At 41.5% G+C, this 12,385-nt stretch overlaps 1 protein-coding gene across 2 annotated transcripts in view; it reads right to left on the minus strand.

The window, feature by feature from the left end:
- Nucleotides 1–12,385, minus strand: part of Spata18 (spermatogenesis associated 18) — a 37,408-nt gene that overhangs the window by 4,012 nt on the left and 21,011 nt on the right. Inside the window, exons 5-10 of one of the 2 annotated variants that reach the window (XM_047565649.1) lie at nt 11,936–12,031; nt 9,875–10,231; nt 7,713–8,067; nt 5,989–6,147; nt 4,964–5,139; nt 1,765–1,888 (exon numbers count right to left, since the gene is read on the minus strand). In XM_047565649.1, coding sequence (XP_047421605.1) covers nt 1,765–1,888; nt 4,964–5,139; nt 5,989–6,147; nt 7,713–8,067; nt 9,875–10,231; nt 11,936–12,031 — 1,267 coding nt within the window. The remainder of the gene's footprint in view (nt 1–1,764; nt 1,889–4,963; nt 5,140–5,988; nt 6,148–7,712; nt 8,068–9,874; nt 10,232–11,935; nt 12,032–12,385) is intronic. The other variant, XM_047565650.1, reaches the window with a different exon arrangement.

The raw sequence follows: 12,385 nt of genomic DNA on the forward strand, positions 1-12,385 counted from the left end.
CCAATATTTGGCAAAAATTTTTCAAGTAAAATCACACTATGATGAACTCAGGGTTATTCAGATTCTTGGTACTAGTTGAATTTTTTTTTAAAAAAAAAATTTTAGAGTAAACTGTTAGAAATCACACTTGAGTTTGCAAGTGTTAGAGAATGTAAGTTCCAAGTGGGCAGGAATTTGTATCTATTTTATTCATTGCTGAACCCCCTAGCATTTAGTTGCAGTGCTCAGGTCTTAGATAACTACTGAATAAATATCATTGAAGGAAATACCACTGCTGCACATCTGTTCTCTAACTAAATGGACAAAGATGAGACCTGTACGTCAAATTCATCTGATTGCATATACTACACACGTGCTGTTTTTATTGTTTCAATAAAAATAGAACAAAACTGTCTAGAAAATTTCTGTTCACTCAGATGAGATCTTACAAGTAAAATCCCTTCTGGAGATTTCTCCTTCCACTCAACCCTTTTCCTTTCCAAGTTCTTCCTTTTTGGGTATTATCGTTTGATTTTGGATTTTAAATTTGGGCAAAGGTTGGTGATATACTTGATGGGAGAAAGGAAACTGATGGAGCACATGAGAACAGTGGCTGTTTCCTCTCTCTCTCCCTTCCAAACTGCACTGCAGTGGATTCTTTAGGAGACAGGGACATTGGAGGGCAGGAGGCCCTTGTGAGATCACTGTGGAGCATGTGCAGTTGTCAGTTCAACAAAACCCAAGTTTGATGGGCTCCACTATCAGATCACAAAACATTTGATTGAGATACTATTCACCACAATGGGATCTTTAAGCTACAAAAACCATTTTCCTAAGTTCTTTGAAAACAAAATACACCCCTTTCTCCACTATATGCTGCCATAAGGCACTTCCCCTATTGTCTAGCTCAAAAAGAATAGAATCAGGGCTGGGGAGATAGCTCAGTTGGTAGAGTGCTTGACTTGCATGCACAGGGCCCTGGGTTCAATCCCCAGCACCGCAAAAAAAAAAAAAGAATAGTATCAGATATCACCCGGATGATGACTTTGCCCTGGACCAAAGGGTTTCCCTTTAGAATTCAACCTTTCCAGGTAAGGCCAGGTTAACACTGCATCCCACGAACTATGCACAAGTACCTATGGCCACCAGTCTCAGGGCCCAGTCCTCCTACAGCAAACACGCTCACACGACTAGGTGCCCAGGACTCCCTTATGGAGTTTGCTCAATTATTTAATATGTTTAACACTTCGATAGCCCTGAATATAGGAGGCCATCTTCCAAAATTGATCTGCTCCTCTCTCCCTAACTCCTCTGCCGACTTTTGCTCCATCCCTCCCCTCTCTACCTGTCATACCAAGGAGAGAAGAATGGCACATTCATAGCTTCCCAAAACAAAGACTTATCAGTAAAAAATTGGCCAATTGTTTCCTGAAAGTTCATTTGTCACTTTCAAATGCTTAGGATGATAGAAAGCCTCCAACAAGATGACTTCAAAGGGTTTTCCCTTACAATAGCATAATCTCTCAAAGATCGAAGAGGTAAATTTGACTAGTTCTGCCTTATAAATAGAACAATAAAGAAATTACTGCCAGGGAATAAAGCAGAATGATGGAAGAAACAATAAAAACAATCTGTTTTTCCAAGACCATCTCCTTCTCCTTTGTATGAAATCTTATCAAATAACCCTTCATCAACTTCTTTTATAGAATCTTTGTGTTTATAAAGGTTCTCGAACTTGTGCATCAAACACTGGGGATGAAGTGTCATTATGCAAGGCCACCGTACAAAAGCCCCTCTTCTGGTGACAGCTTCTCCCTTCATAATGACACAGTCATTCTCCATGAGAGCAGGCCACACGTGATAATAGACCAAGGGAGCGGTGAAATCCGAGTCATAGCTGCGGCGATACCTACGGTAAACACAAAAGAACAGAGAAGAGAACTTAAGCAATTATGCAGCATAACTGGGAAAAACCTCAGTGTGAAGTTTCTTTTTGGATTATGCTTAGATCTAGATAAATATGGATCCCAATTCTGTTGTTAAAGAGATAGCTGCAGGCTCTTAAAACAAAAACCAATGATAACTAGGACCTGCCATGAAATCACTAAGACCAAGTCCTGGCCACTAATCTTATCCCTTTTCTGCTCAGGATTATAAGATTCACAAGACAGGGAAATGCTAGCAGAGTAGACTATCTGAAGTCCCATAAGACTTCTTATAAGATTCCCCATGCTGTCTTCTGTGGACAAAGTAAAAGAAATACAGGTGGATGGCTAACTTCTGTAGGTGACCTGGAAACTGGTTCCATGATCCTATCCAAAGAGTAATGAATGGATCAACTCAAACCTGACCGAAGATGCTGAAGGTTCTCTTTCAATCCTGTATGTCAACACATTTACCAGTGACTTGTACCAAACACAGAAATACACTCAGAGGTGGGGAGGATAGGAAAGAAAAAACAGATGATGATATCCAAAAAATAGCTCAACAGGCTAGAACAGTATGTTGGATTTTATGATAAATTCAAGATTAATGTATATGAGGTCCTGCAATTGAGTCTAAAGAGCTTTGTTAAAACTGAACAAATAAAGGAAGCATGGTTTAGTCACAGCATGAAAGGAAATAAAGAAGCAGGTTTTAGTTAGCAGGTTTTTGCACTCAAAAAATGTCAACAGTGTTTTAAGGCTAAAAATGAGTAAGGAAAAAAAAAAAAGGACTGCAAGTTATCTGACTTAATAGATAGGGAATAAGAATAAAGAGACCCCTCTCGGTTGGTAGTTCAAACTCACCTATATTTAATTACAGACACTTTTGCTAAAAGGAATACTCAGTAGAGCACAGAGCAAGAAAAGAGATCTATTTGTCAAAAAAAGTCTCCAATCCAGCCTGGGGTTGTGGCTCAGTAGTAACGTGCTCACCTTGCATGCATGAGACACTGGGTTCCATGCTTAGCACCACATAAAAAGTAAAATAAAGTTAGTGTGCCCACCTGCAACTAAAAAATATATATGTATATATTTTAAAAGTCTCCAACCCACTTCATATTAAAAAAAAAAAATCTTGAAGCCACAAGGCCAAGAGAAGGAGAGTTTGAGTTAATATCTTCAATTTTGTGTGAAAAAAAGATTTAACTAGTTCAAAGAAATCTTAGAAGTGCATGGTCCCTTGGCATCTACAGGGTATTGGAGAATGAACTCCACAGATGCTCAAGTCCCTTATTAAAATTATATAATATTTTCAGACAACCTAAACACATCCTCCCAGATACTTCATTTTTTATTTTATTATTTTTTTTTAAGTAAAGTAGGGCTGAGGATTGAACCCATGGGTGCTTTGCCTCTGAGCTACATCCCCAGCCTTTTGTTTTTATAACTTCATTTTTTATTTATTTGTTTTTATGTGGTGCTGAGGATTGAACCCAGTGCTTCAAATGTGCTAGGCAAGCACTCTACCACTGAGCCACAACTCTAGCCCTCCTGGATACCTTAAATCATCTCTAGATTATATAATACCTGACACAATGTAAATGTTGTATGAACAGTGGTTATACTGTATTAGAGAATAACAGCATGGAAAAATTATTTGTATGTGGTTCAGGGCAGATGCATATTTTTTCCTGAATATTTTTGGTCCCTGGTTGGTTGAATCTACAGATGGACACCCCGTGGATGCAGAGGGCTGAAGATAAAAACAAAGCCAGTCCTTGTTCAGAACCCCGATTTTAACTGGAAGGCCATCCAGGCAAGAAATGCAGTAGTGGCCTCCGGTTAGCTGGGCAGACAGTCTGGGAAATGAGCAAATTCTACAAACTAAAATGGGTGAAGGTGTGAGTAGTACTATCCGTCCTCCAAAAGAGAGAAGAAAAGGAAGGTGGATGATGACGATGATATATGCTCTATAAAAGAATCAAAAAGCTCCACCTGTGATGTAATGTTCTAATACCTTCCATGAGTGGATGCATGCTGGGATTAGTGACCTAAAAGAAAATAGAAACAAATTAAAGTTGCACTGTAAGGCAACCAGAAAGCCCAATCACTGATGTGATTTGCCTAAGCAAAAGAAAGGTACGTGATCCCCCTCAACAACATGCTGTCAAGAGTCCTGGATAGCCCCCTCCGCATGACTCCATGGCTTCAACAAACTCCCAGAGCTGGTATCTCCTGAGCATTCACTACATGCCAGCAGCTACCTCAGCTAAGCTTCTGTGTTCCTAAGGAGCAGGCAGTATGATTTCCCCCATGACAGAGAAGAAATTAAGGAACAGAAAAATGAAGTAACACGTCCAGGATTACCCAGCTAATAGGAGGTGGAGCTGAGATTTGAACCCAGGAAGCCTGAGACAGAGTCAGGGTTCTTGGCCTCTTCCCAGATAATCTCCAGTTATAGCTAAGATTTCATCAAATTTCAATTTTTGAAATTAATTTAATGTCTTTTCCTTTATAAAAAGAATATCTGTAAAGCAGTAAAATCTAATGGTCCTAGATAAGAATGCAGTGCAGCCTCTCAAAATTCAGTGTGCACAAAGCACAGTGGGGACTTTTTAAACTGCAGCTTCCTAAGCTCCACCACAGACTGATGGTATGAAATAGCACCTCATGGAATGTGGTGCAGAATGCACATTTTTCACAAGCACCTTGAGTGATTCTGATGCCAGTGAACTGCACACCGTACTTTGAGGAACCCAGCCTAAATAATTCATTAAAAGCCAATAAAAAGTAATACACATTTGCATTTATAGAGCACCTTTCTTTGAAAATGTTCCAGACAGGTTCCAGGTAGCATGAGTTCTCCCCAAAGGTCAATCTGTTCAGTGGAGGATGAGCCCAGGAGGGCCCTGCTCAGAAGTACAGAGAAGTCTACAGCAGGGCCTGGACAGAAGATTGTCTACTGATCTCCCCTACCCTCCCCTGTATTGTTTCCAGGAACAAAAGCAAGACAGTTTCCTAAGGAGGAATCCCTTAGCTTCTGTTCCTGTGTCTCTTACTTGGAGTCATTAAAAACTTCTCCATCTGCCCCAAAGGCAATGTCAAGGGGTGGTTCTAAGGACTGCATGGCAAAGGCGATGCAGCAAATCTCCTGGATAAAGTCGCTGAGGAGGCAAAAGTCAACCTCAGGGGGGAACGAGATCTTGGGGTTGACATTCATAGCGCGGATCACATCCTGAAATACAAAAAGAAAAAAAAATGGTATTATCTGGTGGCCAACCTGTGACAAGACACTCTGACACCCTGAGGACTCTGACATCAGCTATGACCAAGGGGAGAAAAGAAAAGAGTGTGTCAGTGAAAATAAACCAGAAAAAACAGCACAGGTGCTACAGAGAGAAGGATGTTGTCACGCGTTGATGGGGAAGAAGGGAAGATACAAAGAGCACAAAAAACACGCTAAAGACCCGAAACTAAGGGGGTAAGTAGTCCATGGCTTTTGAAATTATTTTCTTATTTTTCTTTTCTGTGTAAGTGTACATAATGTCAACATAGAACTCTGACATGTTCCTAATTCGTAAGAATAATTAAAATAGCTTGCTTATATTGAGGGTTTACTATGGGCAAAGACTCGGGCTAAGCCAATGACCTGCTTTCTTTCATTAAACCCTCTCAATGACTGTAGGGTAATGATTATTGTTGTTTCCATTTAAAGACTGGAAAATCTAAGCCCAGAAAGGTTATGTAAACATGTAACATCATCACACAGCAGTCAAGTGGCAGGGTCAGTATGCAAATCTACACATACTTCCCAAGGCCCTTCCTCTTAAGAACTATGATAGTCTCTCTCCCAACCTCAAGGGCCCCATTTGAAGAACAGAACTCTAATGCTCAGAACATTTTCCTCCATAAAATTTCTAAGAAAGAAATAGACAGTAATGACTAGTGCTACATGACTGACTGAATGCTGTTCCTTCTACTCTTCTGTTACGTAGAAGCAACACTAATGGATTCCTGAACTGTAAATAGCCAATGCAAATGTCATCCATCACAAGCCAGTTCTAACAAGAGACCCAACACTTACATTAACGCTGCTTACGGAATCATACAGATCAAGATGGCAAATGATATATTCGGAGACAGCATTCTCAAAGTCATTCGACCCTCCATAAGATGGTGTTAATGTCTTCCTCACCCGGATCTTGAAGTGTCTGAATGCCATCTTAGCGACATGGAATGCCTCCTACATGTAAAACCACAGTTACATTTATCTGATGAGAACAGGAGGGTGAAGAAGTTCAAAGACATGAATTCAAAAGAATAACATATTCCACATCATGTTAGTCTTCAGATAACTAAACGCAGCTGGTCCGGAAAAAAATATACATATATATATATTAGTTGTAGATGGACACAATATCTTTACTTATTTATTTTTAGGTGGTTCTGAGGATCAAACCCAGTGCTTCACACATGTGAGGCAAGCGCCTTACCACTGGGCTACAACCCCAGCCTCTGCAAATGTTTTAAATTTGATAGAAAATAACATCTCTCAATTTTGAAAAGCATGCAAGTATATACATAGCAGCCCATGTTCACCAACTGGAAGACCACTGGCCACTGTTCTGGTCAGTCTGAGTGCAGGGAAGCAGGCCAGTAGAGATTCAAGGACTGAGGTCCTCTGCAGGAGCCCCCTGTGACAGCATATTACTGACCAAGGAATGACAGAAAATTATCAGTCTAGAGTGATACGTAAGCATATTATCAAGAAGCAGGCATATTTCCTGGTACATATCAATTCAATAACTCTTTCTAAATATCTTTTATATAGTAGGCCTTGGGAAAACTCAGTTATGAAAGAAAGATCTGGCTTCTATGTTTGCACAGCTCTAACCAACTCAGTAAGTGATTCATAGTTATAAAAACCAGTGTTGGCAAAAATATTTTGTTTGAGGAGTCAAATATTTTACGTTTTGCAAACTACCTACAGTCGCTCTCACATTTTTTTTTTTCTTACAGTCCTTTAAAAATGTAAACTCATTCTTCCATTCTTAGCTTTGGGGCAGTATTTCTCATAGAAATACAAGCCAGGTCCAGGTATCGATCCACAGGGCCATAGTTTGCTGATCTCTGCTATCAATGAATAGAACAGGATTCCTGACAATTCTGCTGCCATAGTAACATCTTATTTTTATATTTAATTATTTTCATAATATCCCTTAGTATCCTGGTATGACATCCACCCATTAAACAAATGAATTTGCTTTGGAAACTAAGGACTGTGCTTGTGTATGCTTTTAATTTGCCATAGTCAAGTAGCTGACATATTAGCAGTTTCAGTAACTGCTCTCATTAAATAAACATAAGAGCAACACAATTGCAACCTCTGATGTTTCTAAGACCCAAAGGAAACAAATCAAGCAACAGTCATTTGCAGCAATATATATATAGTGTGTGTGCTCATATTAGTCAAAGGTACAGTGCAAATCGACTTAGTATATACCCATTGAAAACAGTAAGCTGCAGTTATGGATACTTCTTCAACAAATTGTCACGATTAATGTGTATGAACAGTTACTGCTTGTGAAAAGCAATTCACCCCCAAATATTTGTATTGAAAGGAAAAGGAAGGAAGGAAAGAAGGAGTGAAGGAGGAGAGGGAGGGGACAGATGGGAAGACTGGAATGTCCCCATTCAGTGACCTCAAGATGCACAAGTCCCTTAAAGTCGTACCATTCACTTTACCCAAGTGTCATCTCCCCACTGCACCCAGGACAGCTCAAGTCAGGTCACAGAAATGTCACATACCACAGTGGCAATGTAGATGATCCGCTGCACGGTCTCCGCTTTGTCGATGCAGCGCCGCAGCAAGCACTGTGCATCCAGGCGGGCCTGGGAATAGGCGTCGCTGAACCGGGACAGGAGGGCAGCCTTGCGCGCCACACTGGACATTTTGGAACCATTTGGGGACGCGCTTCTGATTTTGGCGATTTTGTTGGAGGGGCTAGTGGACCTGCTCCTGCTGGGGCTGTGGATGGGGCTGTGGCTGCGGCTGTGGCTGCGGCTGTGGCTGTGGCTTCGACTTTGGCTGCGGCTGTGGCTGTGGCTGCGGCTGTGGGGGCGGCTGCGCTGGCTGGGGCTAGGAGACCGGCTCCTGGTTGCCCTGTGGATGAGCGGGAATCAGCTGGGGACACTCTGAGTCCCTGCCCTCTGCTGCTCCCGGCATTTGGTTCTTCTCCCCACACCAACCGCAAATGACATGCCCAGGGAGGTCAAGTACCTGTCTGGGTGACCTTCCCCCTGGGTCTCAAAGGTCATCACAAGCATGAAATTAGTGGAAGAAATATTCCATATCTGCATACAGGTTAGAATTTATAAAGTAGTTCACTTCGTGTGGCACCTCCATTTATCCTTTAAACAACCCAGTGAGGCCAGCTCTGCCTCTTGGCCATTTTACAGAGAAGCAACTCGAAGCTCTGAAAAACTAAAGGCCCATCCTCAAGGAGCACAGCCAGTGAAAGCCAGAGAGTTCAAGAGCAGAAGTCAGATGTTGGTATTCTGACCCTGACCTTGGAATACTAACACACGAGGAGCACATCACACGAATCTCATGGTACAAACTGGATTGCTACCCAGTAGGAAGTGAAGTAATCAACCAGCTAGTCCAGAGAAAAAGGCCTGGAAAAGGGAAGTTTTACACAAGAAGCTGTACCGTGCTGTCAGTGCTGACTGACAGGCTGTCGGAAGGGATGAGAGGGCATTGTCTGCTTGCCAATTCCCAGCCATGGCAGAAAGGCACAGGTTCTTGGGAGCAAGTACACATCAGCACCAGAGCAGCATGGAGGGAGTTCCAAACCTGACATTTAGGGAAATGGGTACAGGCAGGAATGATGTTTCAGTAGCCTGAATTAGGGCCTGCTGGGAGCCTGGGACAGGCTGGGTAGAAAGAATAAAGGAGATGAAAAGACTCTCCAGACCAACATGCTGCTACATCTTTACCTCACACTGTCTTCATGACCCACCTCAGTACACCTGCCCATTAGTGGAAAAGGACTTCATAAGAACATTTAACCTATACATACCAGCCATAACGTGAAAGAGAAAAAAGAAATACCATGCCTTCCACAGATGAATGGATAAAGAAAATACACGGAATATTACTCAACCATAAAGAAGAATGAAATTATGGCATTTGTTGGCAAATGGATGGAACTGGGGACTATCATACTAAGAGAAATAAGCCAGTCCCAAAAAAACCAAAGGCAAAATGTTCTCTCTGCTATGTGGATGCTAACACACAATAAATGGGCGGGGGAGGGAAGAATAGAAGTTCATTGGATTAGACAAAGGGGAATGGAGGGAACGGAGGGGGATGGGAATAGGAAAGACAGTGGAATGAAGCAGACATCACTTTCCTTTGTTCATATATGAATATACGACCAGTGAAACTCCATCATGTACAACCTCAAGAATGGGATCCTAATTAGGATAAGTTATACTCCATGTATGTATAATGTGTCAAAATACATGTGTATTTAAAAATTATAAATTTCAAAGATTTTTAAAGAGAAATACCATTCAGTGAAACAGACAGTTGGCCCTGGAGGGAAGACTCCTAGGCCTCGGAGAAAAAGACCCTTATATTATGAGCACTCTTTCAACTTGGGCACCTCCTCTGACCTTACCAGTGCTCGCAAGCCTGGTTTCAAGTCAAAGATCCGCCCTCCTCATATCTCTCCACCCAACATAAATTACTGCCAAGTATGGGCAATCCAGGAGTTGTTTTCTCTCTCTGGAAAAGTACAGTCAAATAAAATAATCTCTTCATAAGCAAAGATTCCCAGATTGTTGAGGTTTGGGGTTTACACTGTCATTTTAGTCCCCAACTCCACCATCCAGGCTTTTACCACTAATTCAGAAAAAAAAAAAAAAAAAAGCCCAATGAAAAGATCGGTGAGAGTCTGTCAGACCTTCCTTGCAGACCAGCTTTTTCAGCATTCAGGACAGCGATCTCATCCTTCAGGTTTCGGAGTTGCTTCTCATAGTCGCATATCACCTCCGCGTTCCGCTGCTCTGCGCTCCGCTGCTCTAAGCACCGCTGCTCTGCGCTCCGCTGCTCTAAGCACCACTGCTCTGAGCTCCTCTGGTCTGAGCTCCGCTGATCTGAGCTCCGCTGATCTGAGCTCCGCTCTGAGCTCCTGTGGTCTGAGCTCCGCTGCTCTGCACTCCTCCTGATCGTACTCCTGCGATCAGGTTTGCTCAGGTCTGCACGCCTAGGGTCTAAGTTCCTGTGACGAGCATCCTCCTGGGCTTGAAGAGATTTAAGCCTGAAGAGAAGAGAGAGGGGGCAGGGAGGAAAGGGAAAAGATTAAACAAAGGAAAGGGAAAAGGAAATGAAGAGAAAGAAGAAGTGAGAGAGTGTGGGGGGCAATAAGCAACAACTGGTATACCTAACATCAGGGACTAATCAGTCTGTCATTCTTTGCATTGGAAAGGTCAGATGGAAATACACATAACAAACACATATAAGCAAAGAGCTGAATTGCCAGTGTCTGAGTGCTAGTCCACATCTGCAGCTTGAACAGGGAAAGGTCCCTAAAGAAAGAATGCTCATAACAGGGCCTCTAAGGAAAGTAGAGTGGACCTAAACTCACACTGTTCCACATTGGCCTCCGTTCTGTGAAATTCTGAAAACATTTGACCTTCAAATCCTAGTCCAGGGCTGAAGGTGTTTGCTCAGTGGTGGAGCACTTGCCTAGCAAACGTGAAGCTCTGGGTTCACGCCTCAGTCTCTCAAAAAAAGTGGGGAGAACTTCAGTGGAAATTGAATGGTATTCACAAGACTACCTAGGAGTACAAACCTATGAAAAGAATGGAGTACAGAAACGAACAAAAATCTTTAGAAATAAAATGGGCATCCTCACTAAGATCCAAAGAGACATGGCCTCCATAAAACAGAAGCAAAAACCACAGGAGGACATGCTGTGGCAATAATGACAACAGTGCAAGATGAGAAGGTAAGAAGTAAGATTCAGAAGGATGACGAGAAGAGAAAAAATATCATAGGGTTAAAAGCTGGCACCAGAAACAGGAGAGAACAGACTCAGAACTAGGGGAGACCAACGATCCATGGATCTGAGGTGGAGTACCAAATAGGAAACAAGAGATTAAAATGATGATGAGGGAGAAGCCAGAAGTGGAAAACAGAACAGCTTCCAAGCTAAGATGAATGGGTACTCCTGAGGACAGGAGAGCAACCGGGGCGTGTGGCACCCATCGGGCCATGTGAGTGAGAGTGAGTGCGTGTGTGTGTAGGTGTAAGTGAGTAAAATACACTTCTGGGGGGAAATCAAAATTAATACCAAGAAAGGCATAACCTTGAAGGAGCTACACGTCTATTGTTCCCTTCTAGAAACTGATCTTCAGGAAATAATCTGAAATTTAAACTAAGATTTTTCCACAAAATTATCACAACGTTGTTTCCAGTACTGAAAATCAGCATCTAAGTCAATACTCAACATGAAGGAAATATCCAAATGATGGGAAATGATGAACCTACTTGAAACTAAGTTCTGTAATCATTTTTTCATGGTGATAGAGGAAAACGATAAAAGATAGAGGGATCAAAAAAATCATATACTTTATTCTGTGTTCTAGACTATATCATATTAATTATAAGGAACATTAAATGGTAACAGTTACTGAATTATGAGAGGGTTTTTATATGTATTCATATCATGTTGTACTTTAGTGACTGTCTGTATCATAGAAGTAATAGTTTTGTTTTGTTTTTGTGGTACTGGGACTGAACCCAGGACCTCAGGCATCCTAAGCGAACACTCTACCACTGAGCTACATCCCAAGCCTTAGGTAACATTTTTGAGGTAAGAAAGATATATAAAACATTAATAGAAATGTTGCTGCCTTTTCTCTCTAATTATGAACAAAATTCTTTCATATTGTAACAGAACATCAAAAAAACTAGTCAATGATTAATCAGCAGGCTGCAATAATCCTATCATTTTTCTTACTGCTTTTTTAGCTGATTTATTTCCTCCTCTGCAGCCAAAAGGGATATGGCAGATCTGTTCTTGGTTTCTTCGAGAGCCTTTCCAGTTTCAGCCAGACTGTAAGAGAAATCAGTAACTAAAGACAGATTTTCCAAAATCAGCAGACTTTCCAAATCTAGGCCTAGGTTCTCTTGGGGACCTTTGTCATATGATATAAATTCAACATAAACAAAACCAAATTATAAGACATCTGCACTCAATCACATAATAATGCAGATATTATGGTGGACATGCATAGAAAAAAACAATGCCAGCACCCTTAGCTCAAGGTCAAACACAAAGGACAGAGCTACTTTAAAGACTGTGTGATAACTACTAATGTTAAAATGTAAAGGATGAAGAAACTCATTCAGTTCCTCCTTCTCGTATTCCTAATTCATCTACTCTATTTATACCCAATCCCAGGTTGCC

The sequence above is a fragment of the Sciurus carolinensis genome, chromosome 10, assembly GCF_902686445.1.
Source record: "Sciurus carolinensis chromosome 10, mSciCar1.2, whole genome shotgun sequence".
NCBI lineage: Eukaryota > Metazoa > Chordata > Mammalia > Rodentia > Sciuridae > Sciurus > Sciurus carolinensis.